This window comes from Molossus molossus, unplaced genomic scaffold (assembly GCF_014108415.1).
Source record: "Molossus molossus isolate mMolMol1 unplaced genomic scaffold, mMolMol1.p scaffold_m16_p_21, whole genome shotgun sequence".
Taxonomy (NCBI): domain Eukaryota; kingdom Metazoa; phylum Chordata; class Mammalia; order Chiroptera; family Molossidae; genus Molossus; species Molossus molossus.
Window position 1 is genome coordinate 24525181 of NW_023425357.1, and position 26339 is coordinate 24551519.

Consider the following 26339-nt stretch of genomic DNA (forward strand, 5'->3'; position numbering starts at 1 on the left):
AGCAGACAGATTTGGGGAAGATGTTCAAAGCTGAACACGCATCCCATGTACGAGTGTTTCCATTCTTTGACAGTTTTACCCGAGGTCAGTGGCTTGGAGCAGCTGAAACCCCAAGAGAAAACCCTGTCATCTTTCTGGCAACTGGAATCAGAGTAGACACAGTATTGTGGAGCAACCAGAATTATCAAAGTGTATAGGGGTCTCAGAAAGATAAGAGACCCCCTAAATTTATGTGTATTCACTTATCTTAAGTCTTTGACTGACCCCAGGACCACGAATGCTTATAATTAAGGCTTGAAGGACTGAACTGTGAGCTGCTGCCCACTGTGGGTGTGACACACTGCAGTCTGAGTCTAACCAAGTCCCCTGTCCGCTAAAGCTCTCGGAGCAGCACTCTAAAGCAATTTAAGAAACCTCAGGGCCTTGACAACGTTCCCTTCACAACGTCCAGGATGCAATCCAAAATTACTCAACAAAAGAAGAGCCAGAAAAATAAGAACTCATTCTCAAGGGACTAAACAATCAACAGACGCCAACTCTGCGATGACTCAGATGCTGGGATTATCTATCAGGCAGGGACTTGAACGAAGCTACCATAACTATGGCTCAGTAAGAAAGGAAATGTGCTTATGATGAAAACACAGGAGGTTTCAGCAGAGCAATAAAAAAATTAAAAACTCTACCTGAAGAAGCTTGGAAAGGAGAAGCAAAATAAACCCTAAGTAAAAGGAAAGAAACAACTAGACAGAAGCAGAAACCAATGAAACAGAAAACACACAACGGAGAAAATGAACATCAACAGCTGGTTCCTTGGAAAGATAAATGCAGTGGTAGGCTTTGTCAACAGAGGGTGCTGGAGGGACTGCCGGGCCTGTCCTTTTGCTAAATATGATTAGCTTTATTTGGTAAGCATGGGGAAATGGGAAGAATCTTCAGCAGGAGAATGAGAGACCATTAATCTGTCAGAAGCACAACAGGAGAAATGTATCAGAGAAGACTGGTTAGAAAGCTACTGACATTGCTCGGATGAAGAGGACGCGCTGGAGTGGGAGCAGGGAAATAAAGGTGGGTGACTGTAAAAAACATTAGAGTTTAAAAAAGAAGATACGCCTTAATAGCTGATAAGAGGTAAAGCACGAGAGAGAACCAAAGATGACCTTTGGAGCAGGCACAAATGGGAGGACGTGGCATTAATAAAAGAACAGGGGCACAAGGAACAGGAACAGACACTGTCATTCTGACACAGTAACTTGTTCCTATGACTTGGTTTTACTTATGGCAATTTCTTTGCTCTCTTTCAATTTGTTTTTAGTCAGAAACACAGAAAATAATAAGATATGGCATTTTTCCAGGAAAGTTTTAACCTAAAAATAGGGAACAAAGGCAGGAAAGACAAGCGATTACTTAAAAACAATAAACGGTCTCCAATTTTATACAGACTGTTCATCTGGCAATGGTTTCCAGAGAATGCAAATATACATACTTGAAAACATCTGATCTTTTAAAATGTTATTTTCTTTCTACAGATATCTATGGAAAGCCTGTATTTAAGGCTCTATTGTACGAGGGATGAGGTTGGCTCTGGGCCCAGGATGCCCGAGTTCAAATGCAAGCTCTACCACTTTCCACCCTGTGTGTCTCTGGGCACATACTCAATCTCTCTGTGTTCTGGTTCCTCATAAGTGCAATAGGAATAAAAGGAGTACCTCTATCGAAGAGGGTTGTTGTGAAGATTAAATGAGGTAAGTGAGTTAATATATGGTGCTTAGTGGTGCAAATGTGTTTAGTGTTATCTAAACAAGTTAAGACTCCTATACAGCTGAACCTTGAATAACACAGGAGTTAGGGGCACAGACCCCACCCCCACTCCCGCATAGTAGAAAATCTGCATAACTTTTAACTCCCCACAAACTTAACTATTAATAGCCTTCTGTTGACCATAAGCCTTACTAATAACATAAACCATCAATGAACACATATTTTGTATGTTATATATATTATATGCTGTATTCTAACAATAAAGTAAATTAGAGAAGAAAATGTTATTAAGAAAATCATAAGGAAGAGAAAATACATTTGCTGTATTTTATATATTTATTGGAAAAAAATCCACATTTAAATGGACCCACGCAGTTCAAACCCGTATTGTTCAAGGGTGAACTGTATACTGTACTGACAAGAGGAATTTAGCTTTCTTCACTCCCTTTATGAATTAACACTGAAGAGCTTAGAAATAAGAAAACTAAAGATACAAAAATTTTATTTGAAAGTGCTTTTAAATAGCAAGGAAGGAGCAATTCTCTTATGCTTAACAATTATGAGCTGAAGCTGAAAGCAATACACTGACATTTAAAGATTATCAACCATTTATATGAAACAACCATTTATATAATAGAAATATAAAGGAAACTTTACAGTCAAAATTTAAGTCCTATACAATCAAAACAGGGACAGAAAACGGTAAAATTGCAAGCAACCTTGATTTCTCCAGTGAGTTACAGCGCTCTAGTTTATACTGTCTAAACAGTAATTCAGCCATTACGAGAAAAGCCTGTATCAATACTTTATCAGAAACCAAACACACTGACCACTGCTCGTTAATGAAGTTGGGCAGACAGTCTCGAGATTCATTTCGGCAGGAAATTAATATACTACTTCATACCTTGGGTAGTCAGCCCTCATAGTAACATGTTAAGGAAGAGAAATCTAGAAAAGTCTCAAATTTTGCCTCCCAAGTCCCACCATAGTAAACATTGCTCTCACACTTTGTCTAATAAACCTTCCTAAGATAGTTTACCCATGTAATTGAGGGGAAAAAAGACTACACAAATATCCTAAATTTAAAATACATTATAAGTTAGGTAACATTTATATATCTTTCTAAAGTCTTAGTAACTGCTTACTGCTTGCCCTGATCTAAAATATAAAATAATATGAGGCCTAGCTGGTGTGGTTCAGTTGGTTCAGTGTCATCATCCTTTGCACCAAAAGGTTGCTAGTTCAATTCCCAGTCGGGGCACATGCCCGGGTTGCGGGCTTGATCCCCAGTAGGGAGCATGCAGGGGGCAGCGATAGACGTTCCACTATCACATTGCTGTTTCTCTCTCTCCCGCTTCCTCTCTCTCTAAAAATCAATAAAAAAACTTTAAAAAAAAAAAGAATTAAACATTATATTATGGCACCCCCTTCTGGTAATATGATTGAAACACTATCACAAGATTAATATTCCATGGCAGCTTCCCTGTAGGATTTGAACATATTACTGCAATAAAAATACTGTTAAGTCGTTATAACAATAAAACTTGTGCGAGAAGGGAAGGGGGGAGGTTGGGAAGGTTACCTAGTCTACAAGACATAAATGGCAGCCTGGCAGAAGTAGTCTCCGATACCACTCTTCACCAACTTAATTAGTATTTTACTGAGTGTCAGTTATGAAGCTGAAGCTAGGATTTAAAGTTGGCATGGTTGGGCCCTGGCCAGTTTGGCTCAGTGAGAACATCGGCTCGCGGACCAGAGTCGCGGGTTCAATGCTAGTCAAGGGCATGTACCTTGGTTGCAGTTTGGTCCTTGGCCCTGGTCAGGTCATATGGGAAGCAACCAGTCGATGTGTCTCTCTCACATCGATGTTTCTCTCTTTCTCCCTCTCTCTCCCCCTCCCTCCCACTCTATCTGAAGATAAATAGAAAAAATATTCTTAGGTGAGGATTAAAAAATAAAATAATAAAGTTGGCATGGTTGGACCTTGCCCTGATAGAGCTTACAGTTAACAATACAGTCCAAGAGGGAGACATGTACAGTGTTATGAGACCACAGACTGAGGAACCCAATCAGATCTCTAGGGAATGATAATTAAGAGTTTTGGAAGAGGCCAAATTAACCGGATAAATGTGGGAAGGGAAATTTTAAGCAAAAGGAATAGTATAAAAACATAGAGCTGAGATAATCATGACATATTTAGGGGAAAATGTCACTCAGTGTGACTCAAGTAAAGCATCTGGGTTGAATAGTAGCAGAATGAGCAGACAAAGGCCATGTCACAAAACGCCAAATATGTTAAGTTAAGGAGTGTAAACTTCCCTAAAAGCTAGGGAAAGCCAGTAAATGATTTTAAGTGACAAAGTATTAAGGTCTGAACTACATTTTAGAAACACTCTTCTATGATTTTCCTGTAAGTTACCAAAACTTCTGAAGTCACTGAATCAATATCTAGTATGTATCAGACATAGTTCCTAAATAGATGAGATAATTCTGTTACCACTGTAATTAGCTAGTTATTAATATTAATAATAGGAAAGGAGCAAAGGGAAGGCCAGGCATTATAAGCATGGTCATCTGGGCAGCTTCACCAGGAAGTTACAACTTGACACTCCTCAGGGAACCACTGGTCCATTTCCTGCAGATCACTGGGGGAAAGGACTGGACAAAGGGGGAAGATGGACGCAAGTCAGGGTGACAGGAAAAAATGCTTGCCTGTCAGTCTAACCTGAGAACAAGGATCATTGGCTAGAGGGGTGAAGCCAATGTAAGCCCATGAAAGTTTGGGAATATGTAATTTCTAGACAGAGGAATTCTCTCTCTCTCCTTACTCTGGCTTTGCTCCTGCTTCCATGCACTTGCCCATGTTCCCTCCATAGCTATGTGGCTCCCACGTGCAATGGACTGCAGCAGGGAACACAAGCTAAACTAGCCTCATGCTGGACTGAACTGTGCAAAAATGGAATGAAGGCTCTAAGCAGTGGCTTTAATCCTAACCCTGATGAAGACACAGCTGGCCTTTTTCCTTGGGACAGAGGCAGGTGGCACCTTGAAAACTCAGGGGTTTAATTCCATGCAAATAAATATCACTCATTCTCCCACGCGGGTCTCAGAAAATTCCTTTTCTCGTGACATCACAAGAAGCCCACTTCCACCAGCAACAGGTGGGGACATGTAGGACACCCCACTGATAACAATTCATCGAAGTTACTTGAAAACCAAATAAAACTAAAACAAAAAAAAGGAAAAAGTTGCAGAAGCTACATGAAACCATTCATAATTACCTTTTAAATTCATCATGGTAGAATTCAGACTTGCAAGTTACCATCTCGCTACCCTGGATGTCCTCGCGACTTCTGACTCCCCCAAATACATACAGTTCCATGGCAACTCCACAGGCAACTGCTCCAAATCTGAAAGGCCACACAGAGTTGATTAGGCATTTGACAACTCATGGCCTGATTCCCTCATTCCTCTTCTGCTTGTTTTAACTCTGCAACATTCAATGTTTGGTGACTATGTAGATCTTTCTCTTTCAGAAAATGGATTATTCATTTAATTTTATATAAACTAAATGCCAAGTCGAATAGAAGGTTTGTTTAAAAGAAAGGAAGAGCAAAAGCCAGGTTCCGGGGATCTATAAAGTCCATATGCAGTTCTTTCACCTTCTCTCTTTCAGCGGACATATAGCAGTCCATTGCTGGGTCCTTGGGTCATAACATTCCACAGATTCAAAAAGTTTTCCATATGACCCTCCACCCATGGCATAGATTTTCTTTTTCATAGCTGCATAGCAGCCAATCTGAAAGAAAAAAGCAAAAGTGGGGAGGCAACATTTATTATTAAAGTTAGATAGATTAATATTCACTTACCTAAGAGCACTGTAAGATATTTGGAAAATAATTTGATTTCTTTCTTTTTTTTTTTTAAATATTTTTATTGCTAGTTTTTAGACAGAAGAGAGAGAGAGATAGAAACACTGATGTGCGAGAAACATCGATCAGCTGCCTCCTGCACACCCCCGAATGGGGATCGAGCCCACAACCCCAGCATGTGCCCTGACTGGGAATTGAACCAGGACCTCTCGGTCCATGGGATGACGCTCAATCAACCAAGCCACACCGGCCAGGCAAGAATTTGATTTCTAATAGTAAAACTATGGTGCTTTCCAATATTACAACACAGAATTTTAAAAATGAGAAGAACAAGGTAATAACATACTGTTAATCCTTAGAAAAGGATTAACTCCATATAATACTATTTCACTAAGTAAGGTAAGTAAACAACCTTCTCATTAAAGTAGCTTTCCAGTCTCTCTATCCTTTTACCACTATTGGAAGATTCCAAGATTTAGATTACATGGAGCAAGATGTCACTCAATTTCTGCCCCAAATTAGTGGAAGGGGCACAGACAGTCAGAGAACATATTATGAGTATATCCCAGTACAAAGATATGCCTACCTACGGCACTGGACAGAGGTTGGCTTTGACGAACTCCCTGCCTACACCAGGGAGTATAAAGACAGATGCTCTCTATAGAGTTAACGTGACCATTTTTTTTATTCTACCCAGCGAGCAATGGTAGTTCTTTACCTGTAAATTACTGTTTCTCCTCAGTCTTGCATGATGATTAAGAACACAGGTTTAGAAGATGTGGCTGCTTCCTAGGGTAAGGCCCTCACAAAACATTTATCAAGTGCAGGCCTTGGACAGAGCAGTGCCGCGCACAGTCCGTCGTCAGGATACACGCTCACACACTCTGTTTCCTACCTTGGCATATGGCTGATGATAACAAGGGCAAGCTACCAATAAAGGCAGAATTCTATAACAGTAATTCTTTTAACACTATCAAATGTATTAAAAGGCATATATAGGAAATGAAGAAACATTAACTTTAAAATCCAGTTTGTAGTCACGAGATATAGCTCTCACCTTTCTAACCATGGTCAAATCAGGTTGCTTTGTCCAGGTTTTAGAATAAATATCATAACACTCCATGGAAATTAGCTCTTTATCACCATCCTCTCCTCCTAAAATGTACAGCATTCCATCTATCTCCACAATTCCAAAATTATGTCTTGCCTGAAAGACATCAAAGATCTTTGTATACAAAAGGCCAACTATCATATTGAAAGCCAATATTTATGCATTTAATAAAAATTACAGATATCGTTATATTCCAGAGTTCCAGCAAAGAAGCCATGCTCGAGACCCTCTCCCTCAAACAGTTCTGCCTTCCCTAGCAGCTCACTCGTCTATCATGACAGACAGAGACCAAGCCCAGAAGTTTCTCAGAACTAAGGAATTAATTACCTGCATGGTAAATTCATGGTCAGAATCAGTACTTTTCACTCACAACAAGAAAAAGAACTATTAGCTGCTGGTTCAATAAGATGCTCTGTGTTCAGCAATGTGCTGTAATTAAGTGTTTCCAAGTTGATGTGTGAAAGACAAGAACCCCAGCAACAGGACTGCCTGTGGCAGAGGCAGTGGGGAGAACAGGTTTGTGCTAAGGCTGTTGGCAATGACAGAACCCTGAGGGATTTCACGTTCATTTGTCAATATTTTCTTAAGTGTCCCTTATGTGCCCAGCACTATTCTAGCACTGAAGATAGAGTGCCGAACAGACAAAAGCCCCTGCCATCAAGAGATGGCGCGAACACTTTAAGCCTTGGCAGTACGTGAGAAGGTGCTACCCGTGCTACATGGTAGGAAGGGAAAGAAAGCAGGGTAGGGGAGACGAGAGATGAGGGGCCGGAGGGAGGGCTGCCCTGACAAGGTGCTATATGGGCAATCAGAACGGAAGCAAGAAGCATGCCACATGGGGATGTGGCAAAGGTCCGGAAGCAGGAGCATTTCTAGAAGGTCTGAGAGACTGTGAGGAGCCCAGACTGAGCGAGGGAAGGCACAGAGAGGAGAACTGGGAGGGCAGGTGTTATTGTGGAAGGCAGGGGCCTGGCAGGGTTGCTACAGTTTCTTCTTATACTCAAATACAAAACAAAGTGCCAATAGAAAAAAAAAATGTAAAAGAAAAAAAAAGAACCATCACCAAAAAATTTAAATGTAAAAAAGAAAAAAAAAAAAAAAAAAAGGAAACGTGCTGAATAAATAAAAAGCAATGTTTTACCTCGTTCATTGGTGGCAATGCAGTCCATGAATTCGCATCGGGGTCATACTTTTCTCCGGAGCTCAGGGTCTGCTTATTTTCATCTTGGCCCCCAAATACAAACAAAAATCCTTCTGCAAAAGTCAAAGGAGACACACAAGAAAGTTGAAACTTAAGTCTTCAATATCCATCTCCTGTAGAATATGAATGCCATAGTCGTAGAGAGAGTATGTGGAAAAACCTTCGCTGATAATAATGGATTTGAGATCTTTATCAGATTTCATTTTTTCCTTGGCAAGAGAGACAAGTCTGAGTCACTTTGACCATTTTGCTTCACTCAGCATGTCTGAGTGGATTCCCTGTACCCTAAAGCATAAAAGAAAGACTGGCACCACCCACTCAAGTCACCTCTGGGTTATCTCAGTTCATCTACTCTGGGAAACTATTTAATCTTTCTTTTTTTAATGGCTTTGAGGGGATGAAAAAGACAAATCTAAACACATTTTCATAGGAAATGTGTCTTCTGGCAGGAGAGCCTCTCCAAAGTTCTAACCCTCAGGATGAAGGCTAAGCAGAACTAGAAGCCAGATTTAAATCTCCTTGCTTGTCTAAGAAATCTCAAAATTTGAATTTGATTTATCGTAATTTTAATTAATAGTGTTTTCAGGCAACTGGCAGAAACAAACGTGGAATTTCTACTGAAGAAAGTACCTTTATTTAAGCTTTAGAGTCTAACATAAGATTTTAAAGCATCAAATTATTCCTACAAATTAGTATTTTTTAATCCTCACCTGAGGATATGTTTTTATTGATTTTAGAGAAGAAGGGGAGGGAAAAGAGAAGCATCAGTGTGAGAGAGAAACATCAATTAGTTGCCTCCTGTATGCACCTCAGCTGGGGATTAAACCTGCAACCTGGGTATGTACCCTAACCAGGAATCGGACCTGCAACCTTTTTGTTTATGAGACAATGCTCCAACTGACTGGGCCACACTGACCAGGGCCCTACAAATAATTTTTAATAAAATAATCAGCACCTAACTCAAAGGTACTCAGGCATACAAACAAGACCCTATGAAGAAGAACCAGCAGAAGCAGACAACAGGAAGTAGTCTTGCAAAGAATGCAAATTTCAAATATTGGAATAATCAAAAGACTTAACAATGCTTACCATGTTTAAGAAATAAACGACAAATTTGAAGATAACTCTTGGAATTGGGACTATAGAAGTGACTGGCAGATTTGAAAACGATTTAAAGAGAATTTCTAGAAATAAAAATAAAAAAACAGATAAAATTAAAAATTCAATGGATGAATTTAATGGCAGATCCATCATGGTTAAAGATAGAATTTACTGAGTGGAAGATAAATCAAAAGAAATCATAAAGAAGGCAACACAGTGTGGCAAAATGACAGAAAACAAAGTGATGGTAGGAGGCAGAGGATGGGGAAAAAAGGTCTAGCCATGCTTAATGTGACTTGCAAAAGTAAGTGGAGAAAGGAGAACAGGGCAGAGGCAATATTTTGAAGACATAATAAATAAGAATTCTCCAGATCTGATAAAAGGCCAAGTCACAGAGTCAAGATGACCAACAATTCCAAAATATGGTAACATTGTAGTGAAATGGCAGAAAACAAAGACAAAGAAAAAATCTCAACTACATTGCTGAGAAAAGACAGATTGTTAGATTGACAACTGATTTAACAACAATAAAAGCCAAAATTCAGTGAAAAGGTATCTTCAATGTTCTGAAAAAATAAATAGCAACCTAAAATTCTATGCCCAGCAAAAATATCCTTTAAAAATGAAGACAAAGTAATGACATTTTCAGACAAATAAATCTGAAGAGTTTGCTACCAAGAGAACCACATTAAAGGAAATTCAAAGGGATGGACTTCAGAAAAGAGGAAAAGGATCCTAGATGGAAGGTCTGAGGAACAAGGAAGGAAAAACAAAGAAAGTGGTAAATACGTGAGTAAGCCTACACTACCCACCTACAGATACACACACAAAACATAGATTAATAAAACATGTACATATGTAAATATTGTATTTATAAATAATCATGCATTTTAATACTATTAAACTGGAAAACATGAAAAATAGAGTATAAAAGTACTAACTTTAGGCTTTGATAACAGGCTACGGTTTTCTGAGGAAACCTTCAAAAAATATACATGAAGAATATAAATTCTACGTTGGTATACAGGGAAAAAATGAAGAACAAAAAGGTCAATCAATTTAAAAAATGCAAGGCAAGAAAAAATGCAGAACAGGCTGGGCAAATAGGAACTACTCAATTTCACAACTTAGGTCCATACAACTGGACACAATTCCTCTCCTCATAGTTAAACGTTTCTGAAATGCCAACCCCTCTAGGAAATCTCTGAAAATTAGTGACATAGGAACTATTTTTGGTAGATGTACATGTGAGAAAATTCTGAATATGTTTATATATTATGGGAAAAAAATTTAAGGAAGCAAATTCTGAAAAGGCAGAATCAGAAATCAGCCCCACATACTGTTGACTATACCACACCATCCAGCTGTTTATTATTGACAATAATTTCAGTAATTCTGGCATCCAGAAAATGATTCCATTTCTATACTATAGTATAGATTTAGCCATTTCTGTAATAGGATGTGGTGTGGTATAGCTTTAAAAAATTTTAAGGTAATGTTAGTGGGCAAGGAGAGACTATATATAATAAGGATCCCAGGAAGACTGAAGTGAAAATTAGAATGAAGTGAAACGGTACTAGTGGGGTGAACCCAAAAGGCAGAACCCAAAAGAGATCTTACCAACAGTGGTAAGGCAGCGAGGACAACCTTTTCTATCATTACCTTGTGTAAGAGCTTTGAATAACATGGAGCTATTTTCAAACTTGTAAAGGTCAACTAAAACATACGTTCTGTGATAAAATAACTTTAAGCCATTGCTAAAGTAATATTTTCTAAAGTCTCATATGAAATGCCTGCTTTTACATGACAACTTTCATTTTAGACAGTTACATATTGTGCTTCTAAATTGAAATTCAAAGATGATGGGGCTATCATAGCTCAAAGAAATTCTGTGTTCCAGGTGTGGTCACACAGCTTATTGCTCTTCTATTAGTTAGGTCATCGAGTAAAATACTGAAGTCTGAAAAATAGTTATGTATTAATAATCTGGGGACAATACAGACTGACAGAAGAGAAGACACTTTTCTTACCACAGCCTTGAAAGCTAAAGCTCCACTGAAAATGTCATCATTGAGAGAGAATAAAATTGTCTCTTTAAAACGCTGAGTCATTTTGTACAACCCTGAAATTACACATTATTTGATCTTGTATTTAAGTAAAATTTGCCACAGAACAGTACCTGCTGAGAGCACTCCATGGTTAATTCTTGGCATGCTTAAAGGGGCTAGTTCAATCCAAAGCTGCCTATTAGGGTCATAAAGAGGGCACATACAGCGCATTGCTGCTGTTGGTTTCCGTGAACTAAAAAGAGAAATAGATCAGCAGTTAATATGTTTTATGTAGTTTTGCTATAATAACTATAACTAGTTTTATTGCTCTAAAAAATGTTCAAACCATTTTTTAAAAATGTACTGCTATCATGCTTTAGATACTGAAAAATACTATGAATTCTTGTTCACACAGAAATCTCTCTTCCCTTATACCACTTTCAAACAACACACACCCATACTTACACTCTTTCTTCTCCACCAACAGTCACAATGCATTCAGAGTACCCCCGGGGTTTGAAATTGGCTAGCATTGCCTCTCCTTGCTGTGGCTGGCTCAGTGGTATGTTGCTGCACTCTTTGACAATTTCTCGTACTAATGGTTCATTCAGCATCTGTTCCCGTAAGTAGCTGGAGTCTAACCCTGAAACCCACAGTGCTGACATAACATCCTTCATGTGGACCTGCAGAAGAGGGTAGCAAGGAATAGGGGGAAAAGTGGAGAATGCAACACATAGCTTTTAGATTATACATTTCCCAACTCATTGAAAACTAAAATTGTTGATAGATTATCAAGGGGCAAGTTATAAGTGCCAGTACTGCTTGAATACGCTTACTGGCCCCTTTCCTTTCTACGTCTTGGGCTACATGGCCAGGGCTACATGGGCTTTTAAAACAACAACCGTGTCCTGGCCAGTTTGGCTCAGTGGTTAGAGCATCGGCCTGTGGTCCAGAGAGACCCAGGTTCGGTTCCCACTAAGGGCACGTACCTCGGTTGCAGTTTGTCCCTGGCCCTGGTTGGGTCATGCAGGAGGCAGCCACTCGATGTGTCCCTTTCACGTCGATGATTTTCTCTCTCTCTCTCTTCCTCTATCCCTCGCACTCTATCTGAACAAAAAATGGAAAAATGTCCTCGGGTGAGGATTTAAAAAAAAAGAAAGAAAGAAATATAACAACGACGGCTTTAATGATCCTGTGGGAAGATGTTTTACAGATAACTTTTTTTTGCAAGTCTTTCATGTTGACGGAGAAAGATAAGGCATCAATAATTTGGATTAAAAATAACTAAATCAATGAAATAAGTAAAAAAGGCAAAGTCAGACCATGTTATAAACTACAGGTACCTTTCTCATTTCTGTATCATGTGCTATCCATCGAATTACTGCCTCAAATACATATCTTTCATTGCCAACATTTAACTTCTCAAGAGAAATCACTTCCTTAAGCTTCTGAGGACTCAGCTCTAGGAATTCTTCCGTGCTGCTGACGTCTCGGAAGTGGGTCTCCAGGTACTCTGTGGCAAGGTAATGCACATGGTGCAGGCAGTAGTGGAGTGCGAAGTCGCGGATCCCGATGCAGTTCTCAGCAGCAATGCAGCCTTCTAGAAACTCGCAGCACAGAGTTTTCAGATCTGTCAGCAGGAGCAGGTCCGCTGCCTGCACAACATCTTGGATGGTATCTTCATTTAGGCGAATCTGTAAGCATATTATAAATATTTTATATTTGAATGTATATATTTAAAACCCAAACCACAGCCCTGGCCGGTTTGGTTCAGCGGTTAGAGCGTCGGCCTGCGGTCCTGAGAGACCTGGGTTCGGTTCCCGCTAAGGGCGCGTACCTCGCTTGCAGTTTGTCCCCGGCCCTGGTCGGTTGTGCAGGTGGCAGCCACTCGATGTGTCCCTTTCACATCGATGTTTCTCTCTCTCTCTCTGTTCCTCTCTCTCCCTCCCACTCTACCTGAACAAAAAATGGAAAAATGTCCTCGGGTGAGGATAAAAACAAAACAAAACAACAAAAAAACCCAAACCACAAATCTATTAGGCTGAACCACATGAAAGCTCCATTTTCATAAGTGAAAGATGATCAAACTATGGCAATTTCAAATAATTTAAGACAGTACTTTTCCCCAAGAAGCCTGAGGGCCCGAGGAACCTTTGAACAACATAAGCAGTGCGTGGCTGGTTACTTTTCCTACGTGCTCCTTGCTTCACCAATGTTGACTACCAAAAACCCTTCAAGGTGAACTGTCCAAATGTTCGATTCTATACTCAATTGAGAGAAAAACCTTAAATGACTGAAATGCTCAGGAAATTGAAAGTTCTGTATTCTATGGTAAACTGAGGGTGATTTATTTCATTTTAAAAAATATTTTTATTGATTTTTAGAGAGAGAGAGAAACATCAATGTGAGAGTAGAACACTGATCAGTAGCTTCCTACAAGCCCCCTGTGGGGGGTTGAGCCTACAACCTGGGCATGTGCCCTGACCAGGAATCAAACTGGCAACCCCTTGGTGCACAGGATGATGCCCAACCCACCGAGCCACACTGGCCAGGGATGAAGGTGATTTCTTTAAAAAGTAGCACCAGAACTGTGGAAATGTTCGCCTCTAATACATTAAGTTCATTCTTTTGCCAAATGGTATGCCAAACTGAATGCACGCGCCTTGAAGAAAGGGGATCTACAGTGCCTCAAGCCTCATCTGAATACCAAACTTTGCACTCGGCTTGGGGCAACAGATACAATTTGGTTGCAAAGCTACTTTCTGGACAGAATCTCTAATATAAGACTTTAAAAATAAGTTTGAACATATACTATTCCTCAGTTTTCTTCAGTTTTCTGATGCTTCTTCCTCCACCCACTTGACAGTTTTGCTATTAAACAGTAAGGCAATGTAAAGAAACAGGTCCCTAAATCACTGTTTGCCATGACCACAAGCGGTCCAGACTCTCTTAAGAATGGTATTCATCCTCCATTCGGAATGTGAAGGAGAGGTTTCAGAGTAGAGAACAGCAAGAAACATTTCAGTATATTTTACACACTGTGTACCTCAGATACCAAAAAAATTTATAGCTACCAATCACTTTTAAAAATGAGCAACAAAAGTAGAAAGCAGTGTTTGGAATAAGCTATAGGTATGGAGAGATTTCCCATTTACGTAACATATTAAATTTAGCCACAAGACAGTGAATAGTTGTAGACTATTCAAATGTAGGCATGTAATAAAAAACAAACACTAAATTCCATCTCAATAAAACTGAACTGCCAAATCAGGAGCTTATTATAATTTACCTTGTGACTAATTGGGAACAAAATCTGTACATGGGTTTCAAGTTTCAAATCTAAGCCTTAACATGAATAAATTCTTATTGGCTTACACTTGTTATAACTGCTGCTGAATCAATTTTACAAGTTTGATAAGAGGTTTGTCCTAAGCCTGGTTTTGTGATGCTACAGAGTATCTGCAATATTTTAAGGGCTGTCCCAAAATTAATTTAAATTCACTTATTTTTAACTATCATACAATACATGACCTTACATCCACATACCCACTACCTAGTGTTTAGAGAAAAGGAGATAACATCATGAAACCAAATCAAAACTTTAAAAAGGATGACAATCACTGAGCTTGACTCTAGAGTCTAGAGTCTAGACAGAATGAACATATTTAGAGAAAGTAAGCACCACACTCAGAATACTTAGAAACATGTAGGAGACACAGCCTTCACAAAAAGAAAAAGTAACATAAGATGAAGAAAGAAGAAAGAAGAGAGTAAGAAACAAGCTTTAAAAAAGAGTGAAGATAAAACATTCTCACTAACTTCTTCTTCCTGTTAAAAACAAACAAACAAAAATGAGCCCTGGTTCACACCTAAGATTTTTCTTGCAAGTCCTCATGCTGTATTTTAAATCACATTAATAGTAGGTAGGGGACTGGAGGAGGGCAAAGAAAAGGTAAGCAGTCTAATCACTTATCACTTTCCTCCCCAGGTTTCATTGAATGCCCAGGAACCTAAGTGGGAATAAAGGGAAATCAGAAAGAAAGAATGGGGGTGGTACAGGGTTGTTGGTCCTACTGAGGCAACAGGACCAAGGCATTGTGAATACAATGCAGGAGCCTGTCATTTGCGTGAGTCGAGAACTCTTTTATTTTTATAAAAGGAATCCCTCTTGCCCAAAGAAGCTCTCATTTCCATGCTATGGAGACAGAATGAGTTCCTCAATAGAATGGGTAAAAAGCAAAATCAGAATTAAGATTTAAAAACCAAAGACCTCAGCAAAGGGAGCATCCCACGTTCTTCCTATCTCATGCTGGAAGGTGGAGCTCAGGATGGTACAACCAAAACTGGGACTGGGTAAGTTCTTACTCAGTTTGCCCGGCTATAAAGAGCAGAGCCCGGAAGCACACGATAGGAAATGAAGTGCTACGCGGTCACAGACTGGACGAAAGGAGCCCTCACCCTGAGCTTGAGCAGCCTCCCTAGTCTTCCTCCCTCCGTGTCCCCTCATACCTGTCCACTGAAGATGTAGTCCAGGATCTCTCTCATGACCATCACCGATATCCCTTCAAGTTCGATCTTATAGGTTGATCCGTCATCTTTCGGAGGATTATAGTTTAACTTTGTCCTAAGAAAGGGAAAAAAAGTAAAATTTCTATGAAAGAACAAATAGGTATAAATATTTATGCACTAACTACTCTATAAAGTATATGATAATTGTCAGTATATGAACCCCAGCTAGAAAATTCAGTTAACGTTAGATCAATGTATGTTTCATAACTTTCAACTCCTAAACATGTGTTCCAGGACTCAGAATGCTCCTTCTTAAAAAATAAACAGACAACCAAAGAACTAAGATCCATGTGAAAAGGGCCTGTACTACTTCACCTTGGGAACCCCAGGCCGTTCAGATTATTTTTTCATGTATTTAATTATTCAATTATTTTCAACAATGTAACAAACCTATCAATCAAAACAAAAGCTACGGCCCTGACAATAACCTGCTTCTAACCAACAGCCCTCTTCAACAGTTCATTCCACTGTTTCCCCCATCTGAAGTAACTATTACCCTAAATACTATGTTTAATTTTCCTTTGATTTCTTTTTTATTATTGTATCCATGAAAAATATATAACATTATATCCATTAAATATATAATATATACACATTTATTATTGTACCCATGAAATACATATAAACATCCATGAAATATACAGTATATATAAATACATGTACATCTATAATTTTAAGTTGTTTTTAATTTTATAAAAGCGTTTCATGCTATCTGTAATCTTTTGGGGCCTTTTTTGTTTCCATTTAATATTATATTGCTAAGAGTCATTTATCTTGCTGCATATCACACTGGTTCTTTCTTCTCTGCTGTATAATATTCCTCTTTCTTGTTGATGGACCTCTGGGCCATTTCCAGGTTTTTGGTATTGTAAACAGTACTGCTATGACTCTTCTTGTACATGTCTCCTTTTGTACTAGACAAAACTAATTTCTCTTGGTTGTACTCCTGGGAGTAGAATTATGCTAATTATTCTCCAAAGTAGAATATGATACTAAATTACTCTCCAAAGTAGTTAGAGCAGTTCACAGCTTCATGGGGTATATGTAAGAAAATCTGTGGATCCACAAACTCTTCGACATCTGAATCTGTCATACTACGTTCTCCCAATCTAGTGAGTGAAATATGGTCTCTCGTCATTTCATGATCTGCATTTTCCTCACGATCCAGGTGCTGAACATCTCTTATGTTTGTAGTCACATGTGTTTCTTCTGTGAAACACATGTTTAAATTTCTTCTTAAGTGTTTTACTGAGTTCACTGTCTTTCTTATATTGAGGTGGAGAAGTGCTTTATTATATTCTTGATATGACTCCTTTAGCAGACATGACACATTTCTTAGGGTGATGAATTATTTGAAAACTTTTCATGGTCAATGCTTTTAGTGTCTTGTTTAAGAACTGGTACTTTACCCAAGGTCTAAAAGATACTCCTAATTTAGCAGAGGACAGTTAAGACACAGACTAAGTTGCACTCAAGACACCCCAAAGGACAGGAATTGGTAGTATGGGGAAGCTGTGGAAGGAGTAAAAGATGAGCTAAAAACAGAACAGATTGACAAAGTCTTAAGAAACAGGTGAATTCCCAGATCCTTCTTCCACATATATACACAACTCTCCTGCACAGTTTAGTAAGGCTCTCTCCAGCTCCAGAGGAAGATAAGTAATTTACATTCTGAAGGGTATAAAACTAAGGGTGAGTCTCTGGGCAGGGCGATAGCTGGTACATCTGAGGTAGGTGTACTGTGCCAAAAACTGAGTTAAGAGAATGCTTACATACGGAATGCTGAGACTATCCGTCTTCTTTCTCAACTCTGCTCCTAAACTGCTGAAGCCAGACCTATATCCTCCATGCAAGTAACTGGAAAACTCTTTTAGAAGATTTGATCAGCCCAAAAGGAAAGACTTAAAGTCAATAAGCCTAACTTATAAGCTCTGAACTTCCAATTGATTTTGGAGCAGCACTTCCAAAACTTCATGTCACACTGCTCGTGGAAAATGTAATCTTATTCTGGGGTAGACAGACGAGACTGGGTATAGGCCAGGGGTGGACAGAGGACTCAGCCTTTCGAGATGCTGCCTAGACACTCTGGGGCGGATACTATCATTATCTTCACACACCTGCAACATTTAATTTTTTGGCACACTGGTTAAGAAACTGCTTTAGAGCCTCACTCTTAAAATTGAGCAAACAGAACTCAACAGCTGTCTGAGAAAGAATGAAAGAAACCAAAACAAACAGAAAAAAAAAAAAAAAGCTTAGAAAAAGTCAAGATTATGCAAAATGAAGTCAAGAAAAAAAGAAAACCTCCCATTAATATTCACAGAGAGAAAAGAAGATATTGCACTCATGTAATAAGAACAGGATGCTATAAAAAAGGAACATTCAGGCCATGGCCAGGGTTGCTCAGTGGTTAGTGTGTCGGCCCACGGGTTCGATTCCTGGTCAAGGGCACAAACTTGGGTTACAGGTTCAATCCCTGACCCTGGTCAGGGCACATGCAGGAGGCAACCAGTTGATATGTCTCTCATGTCTCTCTCTCTCTTTTTCTCCCCCTCCTTCCTCCCTCCCTTCCACTCTCTCTAAAAGTCAATGGAAAAAATATCCTTGGGTGAGGATTAACCAAAAAAGAAGGAACATTCTGAGGATAACAAAAAAATGTTAAGGACTGCTATGTAAAAATTAACGTGTGCCCTACTGGTGTGGCTCAGTGGATTGAGCATCAGTCCATGGACTGAGAGGTCCAGGTTTGATTCCCTAACAGGTCACATGCTTGGGTTGGGGGCTCGATCCCCAGTAGGGGGTGTGCAAGAGGCAGCCGATAGATATTTCTCACATTGATGTTTCTCTCTCTCTCTCTCCCTAGAAAAATCACAAAAACATTTACAAAAATTAATTAATTAAAAATAAAAACTTGTATAAATTTCCCAGAAAAGAAAACAAAAAGAGAAAGGTAGAAAATAGGAGGACAAGTTAAGAAAATAAAAAGATCAGTCCAGAAGGCAGAACATCTGAAATACAGGGATACCCCTGCATAAAAGAGAATATTCTCAAGTATGTGCTCATAACAATGGATGAAATAGTCCCTTTGCAAGGCACATTATCATAATACTTCAGAATACTGAAAACAAGCAAACAAAATTCTTATATACGCTTGCAAAAAGGAAAACAGGTCACACAGAAAATAGAAATCAGAATGGCTTCACACTTCTCAATAGAAGTTAAATAGCAATGAGGAAATCAAAATTCTGAAGGAAAACATTTCCAACCTAGATTTTTTTATAACTAGCCAAAGTACCAATCAAATGTCAGCAGAGAATAGACATTTTCAGCTATACATGGTCTCAAAAAATTTATCCCCCGTGCAACCTTTCTCAGAATGATGTTGGAAAATGTGCTCCAACAAACAAGGCAGTGCATCAAGAAAGAGAATGCTCTTCGATACTAATGGGAATAATGAAGGACAGTGTTAGGACAACAGCTGTGTAGCAGTAGAAGGAAGCCAGTCGATTTTGGTGCCAATAGACCTTGGAAGACCTCAAAGATGAAACTGATGGAATATATAACTATCTGAAGGCATAAAGAGGATACTTAGAGAACTTTGTTTTCTTCCATATTTTATATCTGCTATTCTTGCCTCAATAGTTTCTACTGAACTAATAATTTTACTCAAAAGGTATTTCATTTCTTCTTGCTGCACCCCAGCTTTATCTATAAGCCTGACACTTTCACTAAAAGTAAAAAAAATTTCAGCCGATTCTCAATCAAGAGAAAAAAATAGTATAAGTGGTACAAATGATAGATAAACATTAATATTTGGCTCTGAAAAGCGTGATATACTATTTTGGCAGTAGATGTGTCTTCTAGTAAGGTGTCATTTAAGATGTCATGACTATTTGTATTTTCCAGTCATTGAAAAATATCAACATATCGCTTCTCAGATCCAACTTCACGCCTTTTGCATGCTCTATGAAAATGGATCTGAGCCTGTTAAAATAATTATCCTTGTCAACTGGCCCGATGTTACGGTTTCAGTAGAGGATGCAGGAAAGACGGCAGGAGCAGAGTTCTGCTCTCTGGTTCTGGCACAGGCTGGTGGGCTCCTACAACACAGCCTGCTCTTCAGCACCAGGCTCCCGCAGCGCACGCGGCCAGCGCCCTGCAGCTTCCCCCAGACTCTCTCTCAGGCAGCTTTCCAATAGTGTTTCTGGTGAGATTCCTGTCCATGAACAGGGCTGATTCAAAGCAAGTCCCACCAGTGGGGCTCCTCTGCCATGCAGTGAGCCATGGCTGTGCCTTGTCTAATCAAGTCTAGATCTCAGCCCTGAGGTGGCAGCTGCTTCTTTTATCAGGGATTCCTGTATTTTTTAGAGTTTTCTTTACTTGTTCTTAGCCAATCCCTCATTATCCAATCTTCTGTTGTAGTTAATAATAATTTTTTTTTTTTTTCCAATCGTGTATCTCCTCAGGAAAACAGGACAATGAGTGTTTGTCACCTCCTATGAAGAACTTCAATGTTGGGTTACCGTGTTAAGAGCTCCTGGTTTTGGTCCCACAAGCTCTCTTTGAAGTGACCTACATAATTCTTTATATTAAATTTTCTTTGCTCAAGTTGCTGGGCAGTCTAAAGGTTCCAAAATGTGTTCGGATAGAGGGGCCTCAACCTAGAATTAGAGTTGTTCTTATTTTACAGTAATTCATATTCAACCAGAATGGGCTGTGTGGGTTGTGGACTGTGGTGGGAGGAGAGTGACCTGGCTGGTAAGCAAAGTGGTTACAAGGAGACTGTTCCCCCTTTCTATTTTGAACCCTGACTGGATTCATTTGTGTTTTAAAGACAACTATACTGTCCTATGTTTTTACAATGGAAAAGGATCCCTTTTAAAGAGTAGTCTTCTCTCAGCGGGTGGCAGAGTATAAGACAATGGCTAAGAGAACAGAAAAAGAGACTCCTTTTAATCTGAGCACTGACCATTTCAGACTGCTATAAAACCTAATCCTTTACTAAGTCTCTCAACATCTGAAGGTAAATTATAAAACTTTACCTTAATTATGTTTTAAATTCAGACCCTTACACCTGCTCTCAGACCTTCCCATTTTTCTATCCCGCTTTTGACCTCCCCATTAATACCATCTATGCCCATCTGATTCCTACTCATCTTCTAAAGTCTACAAGGGGTTAGGGACAATACCCCACACACAGTTGAAAATCTGCCTATGACTTTTTTTTAACTGCCCATGACAAGGAATCAAACCAGCAACCTCCTGAAGCACAGGACGATGTCCAACCAACTGAGCCACACTGCATATGACTTTTGATTCCCCCAAAACTTAACTAATAATAGCCTACTGTTAACAGGAAGTCTTATCAATAACATAAGTGTCAATTAACACATATTTTGTATGCTATATGTATTATACATTATATTTGCTATAGAAAAGAACATGTTTTTTTAAAAATCACAAGAGAAAATACATTTACAGTACTGTATGTATTTATTTAAATAAGTCCATGTGTAAGTGGACACGTGCAGTTCAAACCTGTGTTGTTCAAGGGTCAACAGTAAGTCAAATGCCAGGTTCCACAAAATGATTTTCTATATCACTCCGTCTTGCCAAAGGATGCATCTCCACCCTCACCTCTCTGCAGGTAAAAATAATTTCTCCTGCTGTAGATTTCCCAGCACTTGATATTATGGGTTCATCATTTTTTCCATGTGGCATTTATGTAAATATCGCCTTTCCTATCTCCTTTATGAAACATTAAGTTCCTTTATGAAACATTAAGTTCCTTGAAGCCAGAGTCCTCTTTATCAATGTAACCATACAACCTAGCCTGGCAGTTTACAAACAACAGATGCTCAATAAGTATTTGTAAACTAAGTTTTTGAATTGGCAGTGGTCTTGAAATATTTGAAGTGCTGTCACAGGAGACTTGTTTCTGCACAACCTCAGGCATAGTGAAGCAGAACTGCATCAGTACGAAGAAAAGCTTGCTAATGATTCCATCTGTCCCACACTGAAAGGACTGAAGCACAGGCTTCTCAAACTGTAATGTTCACACGACTCAGCTCAGGATCTTGTCAAATGCAGGATCCAATTCAGAAGGTCTGTGCTGGGAGTCGAGTGTCTCCATTTGTAACAAGCTCTCAGATGACCCAGAAGCTGCTGGTGTACATACTACTCTGAGAAGCAAGGAGTTAATCAATACTTCTCCAATTATCCACAGTATGTTTTTGTATTTCTAATCCATCCCAGGTGAATATTTAGAAAGTTGCTAAGAGAGCAGATCTTAAAAGTTCTTATCACAAGAAAAAAAACTATAACTGTGTGTGATGGATGTTAACTTGACTTCTTGTGATCATTTTGCAATATATACAAATAACAACCCATTATGTTATATAACATTATATTTGTTTCAGGTATATGTCAATTATACCTCAATAAAAATTCAGAAGGTCTGTGGCCCAAAAGCAAAACATCAAACCTGGGCTTGAACTAGGTGGTGAGTTCCCTGTGCAGGACATGAAGACTGGTGAGGATTGCTTGCTATAGGTCACCATAGAAGGGACCAATCTCAAGTTCATGCACAATCAGGTTTTCATAGAACTGAATTGCATTCAAAAGTGCAATGCAATTCAAGGTAACTTTCCCCTGAAGGAATCTGTTCCTGAGATTAAAGAAGAGGTGAGCCACAAGTCCAGACACCAGTGGCCCACGATCTGCTACTGTGTTGTGTCTTTTCTCATATGTGGTGCAGTTCACAGCAGTGAGGGAGATCCCAGAAGAAAGACAAAGGGGAAAAGAAAAGACATACAATACAGGCTCCAATTATTTTATCATTAGATTCAATAGACATAAAATTACTCTGTCAAATTGCTACCAGAGTTGCTAAATTCTTACTCTCGATGTGTGTATGTATATGATCGTGGACAGGTAACAACTCAGAGACCACCTGTCTGCAGATGATGTCTTAATAGGCTGGATGACCATCTATCTGTGACGAATATAGTGAGAGTTGGTCTTTAGTCCTTTCCAATCTTAAATGGTAACAGTCATTCAAGTCTATTATGAAATAATCTTGGTTCATATCTGTTGTTATTCACCGTTACTTCCTTCTTTCATTTCTCAGTCACCATCCCTTTCTCATTTAATAATCTCATAAACTTATGTTATCCCTACTTTTTGTCTTCTCTTTTATCCCAAGTCTCCAACTAAATCTCTATATCCCTTAGGTTTTTGTTCCATTGTTTCATATTTCTTTCCTTCGGTGAATACCCTAATTTTTGTACGCTAAGTTTTCCAATATCTACAAGGAGCTATTCTTTGCACTCCTCTAGCCCAACACATTCTCTCCATAGCTTTCTCCTTTTATCTAGAGCAGTAGTTCTCAACCCTCCTAATGCCGTGACCCTTTAATACAGTTCCTCATGCTGTATGTGGGTGGATCTGCATGTGGGTGGACCTGCCTGGAGACAGATGGAGGAGCAGTGTCTCGGTTCCTAAGACCATAGGAAATATGTTTTCTGATGGTCTTAGGCAACTCCTGTGAAAGGGTCATTCGATTAACAAAGGAGTCATGACCCACAGGTTGAGAACCGCTGATCTAGAGTTTCCTCATCTTGCACATCATCTCTATCTCCTCTGTCAAATATAATAGAATCCAATGAACTGAATTGAGTGAGTTAATGAATTTTTAAAAAAGCTAAGATAGGCCCTGGCTGGTTTAGCTCAACGGTTAGAGTGTCAGCCTGTGGACAAGAGAGGCCTAGGTTCGGTTCCTGCTAAGGGCACATATCTCGGTTGCAGTTTGTCCCCGGTCCCAGTTGGGGTCATCTTGGTGGCAGCCACTCAATGTGTCTCTCTCACATCAATGCTTCTCTCTCTCTCTCTCTCTCTTTCTCCCTCTCTCCCTCCAGCTCTATCTCAAGATAAATGCAAGAAATGTCCTCAGATGAGGATAAAAAAAAGCTAAGCCAGCCCCACCAGTGTGGCTCACTGGTTGAGCATTGACCCAAGCACCAAGAGGTTGCTGGCTCAATTCCTGGTCAGGGCACATGCCCAGGTTGTGGGCCCAATCCCCAGTGAGGGGTGTACAGGAGGCAGCCAATCGATGTTCTCTCTCATCAATGTTTCTCTCTCTCTCTCTCAATAAAGAAAAAATATATATATTTTTAAAAGCTAAGCTAAAGGGTTAATAACTGATAGTTCTGTTTTTAAAGTTAGCTCATATATATGAGGAGGTAAATCAACTTTCTTCTCTGTTTTCCATCTCTACCCCAGGAAGTGCATATAAGGTTATATGTAAATACCACAATATCCTTGTTATTACTATGTGTTTGTCAATTTACAAACTCTCTCAGAAAATGCAGCCGTCTTAAATATCACGTTGAGAATTTCATAACACCGTTTGAAAAAACTAGAAATAATGAGTATGGTACCTCATGAGTATGGGCCTCAGGTATTCAGATATCAATAATCACTCCTGTCATATTATTCCCTCGTTTTCTGTTTCTAGGGCAAGACATTTCCTCTCTCTGCCCATGTTCTCATTTGTAAAAAGAAGAGGTTGAATGAGGTGACTTGAGAGCTCTCCGTCCCTGAGCATTTCTGGACTAACCTGCTGAAAGAGGCCATGAAGACTCTCCTCTGGAGACATATCCTGCTGTGCCCTAGAAGACAGAGTCCAACCAACTCAGTCAGTTTTCTAGGGTTTATGCCTTCTATGTGTCATGCAGTATAAATTTATTTTTCCTTCAATCACTTATCCTCTGGGCAAAAATTTATTTTCTATTAAAGTTGAACAGAAGTGAAACAAAATCAATTTCTTCCCCTTGACAACACTAAAAGGAGGTTTTAGGAGAAAAAAGTTGTTGCCTACTAGTTAGTAAAGAAGTTGGTATTATTTAAAGTGTTACATCCATGAATGAGGTCCACAACTTTTAAATAAGTGTAATGGAGCCAAAGTACTCTGTTGGTGGTATATGTAGTCCTCTTACAGGCTTCTAATTGCTGAAAAAGTTCAGTATGTCTCAGTGCCATAACAAACAACCCAGATAATCAGGTCTGCTCCTCCTCTTCCAAGAATCAATTTAGACATTACTGAAAAGGATTTGATTTAACAGTGACAAAGAATAAGTCTAAGTAACTTTTCTTCCTCTCTGATGCCAAAGCTTGTCTCCAATAAAAGCAAGAAAACATAATCAAATAGAATGCAAGAGAATGTAACATTCAAGAAGTCAAGATTTACCGAAATTCGGGAGTGATTCATGGCATTAACCATACAGTTTCAAATGATTCCTATCACCTCAAATTGCGCAGCTACCAAGAGCAGGCTCACTGAGATGTGAGCAGAGGGGCTGGGGCCCACCATTCCATTTGCTCACTTAGGCCAAACTAATAGTTTATTCTCCTGTGGGGAGTCTGCTTTACAGATTCCCATGCCCCATGCCCCTCTGTCTTCATGAGCTCCCAAGAACCATACCAAAAAAGGATCTCCAGCACAAAGGATTTTTAGGGCAGTGAAACTCCTCTGTATGATACCAGAATGGTGGATACATGTCTTGATACATTTACCCAAACCCACAAAATGTACACCACCAAGAGTGAACCCTAATGTAATCTGTGGACATTGGTGAGTGTTGGGTCAGTCGGGGATATGCAGGAGGCAACCAACTGATGTGTCTCTCTCACACTGATGTTTCTTTCTCTCTCTCTCCCTTCCTTCCATTTAAAAAAAAAAAAAAATTAATGGAAATATCGAGTGAGGATCAGCAACAACAATAAAAAGAGTGGCATTCTAATGGAAATTCAATACTATTGCTTTCCCTTCATTATTTTCTTTAATTTTCCTCTATTCATGTCTCTTTGCCTCCAATTTTTTTTAAACCAGAGAGATTACGGTTGTCACGTCTTTCCCATGAAAACTTTCCCCTCATATAGATCCTGGAATAACTCATAAATTGAATGGGTTTTGAAAGTAGCTCCCTAACCTGTCTCCCCAGAATGTTCTGAAGAGCTTTTCTAGATCTCTAGGCCCCACCCCAGACCAACTAAGTCAGGTCCAAGACTGGGTATATTTAAGAAGTTCCCCAGCTAATTTGGATACACCCCCTCCTCTTGGAAGGTTCTCCCCACCTCCCACTCCCCTAATCACCTGGTTTAACCCTTCACTGACTTCAGGGCTGCACTCCAATGACACCTCCAGAGAGCAGCCCAGGTACCATGCTATCTAAACTAACACCTGCAATCCCTTCCCTGCTTTAAATTTTTCTTCACAGAATGTATCACCATCTAAGAAACTGCACTTGTTTGATGTCAACCTCCATAAAAACAGGGACTTTGTTTTGTTTACTGCTCCATCCCAATACCTCATAAAGTGCCTGGCACCGAACAGGCACTTGGTAAATATGTATAACAGCATGCAGCCAGGTTCAGAAACCAGTGGATTTTAATGCTGCAGTGTCAGTCACTAAAACAAAGTGGCCCTCAAAATGAGCAAACCAGTTTCAAAATGGCATTAACAACCAGCAGAACAGCTGTGAGCTGTCCTGTACTGCATCCTGCTAGTTCGTCCACACTGAGGGGGGTGATGCTTTCCCATAGCAACCAATCCAGAGTGTGCTGTATAGCCAGCAATTCAGGAACTGAATGTCCAATGCTCCACTACTGCAAAGCCACCC

At 39.5% G+C, this 26339-nt stretch overlaps 1 protein-coding gene, 1 long non-coding RNA gene and 1 other non-coding gene across 4 annotated transcripts in view; 1 reads left to right on the forward strand and 2 right to left on the reverse strand.

Annotated features, from left to right (window-relative positions):
- The window catches only part of GAN (gigaxonin), a 53055-nt gene that overhangs the window by 6690 nt on the left and 20026 nt on the right, over nucleotides 1-26339 (reverse strand). The window contains exons 2-9 of one of the 2 annotated variants that reach the window (XM_036275197.1): nucleotides 15601-15715; nucleotides 12435-12785; nucleotides 11557-11774; nucleotides 11223-11344; nucleotides 7883-7995; nucleotides 6688-6837; nucleotides 5421-5557; nucleotides 5040-5168 (exon numbers count right to left, since the gene is read on the reverse strand). In XM_036275197.1, the coding sequence (XP_036131090.1) occupies nucleotides 5040-5168; nucleotides 5421-5557; nucleotides 6688-6837; nucleotides 7883-7995; nucleotides 11223-11344; nucleotides 11557-11774; nucleotides 12435-12785; nucleotides 15601-15715 (1335 nt within the window). Of the gene's footprint in view, nucleotides 1-5039; nucleotides 5169-5420; nucleotides 5558-6687; nucleotides 6838-7882; nucleotides 7996-11222; nucleotides 11345-11556; nucleotides 11775-12080; nucleotides 12104-12434; nucleotides 12786-15600; nucleotides 15716-26339 lie in introns of those variants that run through there. The other variant, XM_036275198.1, reaches the window with a different exon arrangement.
- LOC118639031 lies at nucleotides 761-25394 on the forward strand. Its single transcript, XR_004961140.1, has 3 exons — nucleotides 761-1065; nucleotides 1527-1742; nucleotides 24176-25394. It is a non-coding gene; the product is annotated as an uncharacterized LOC118639031 (long non-coding RNA).
- LOC118639669 lies at nucleotides 20111-20234 on the reverse strand. The gene has a single exon (XR_004961243.1). It is a non-coding gene; the product is annotated as a small nucleolar RNA SNORA25 (small nucleolar RNA).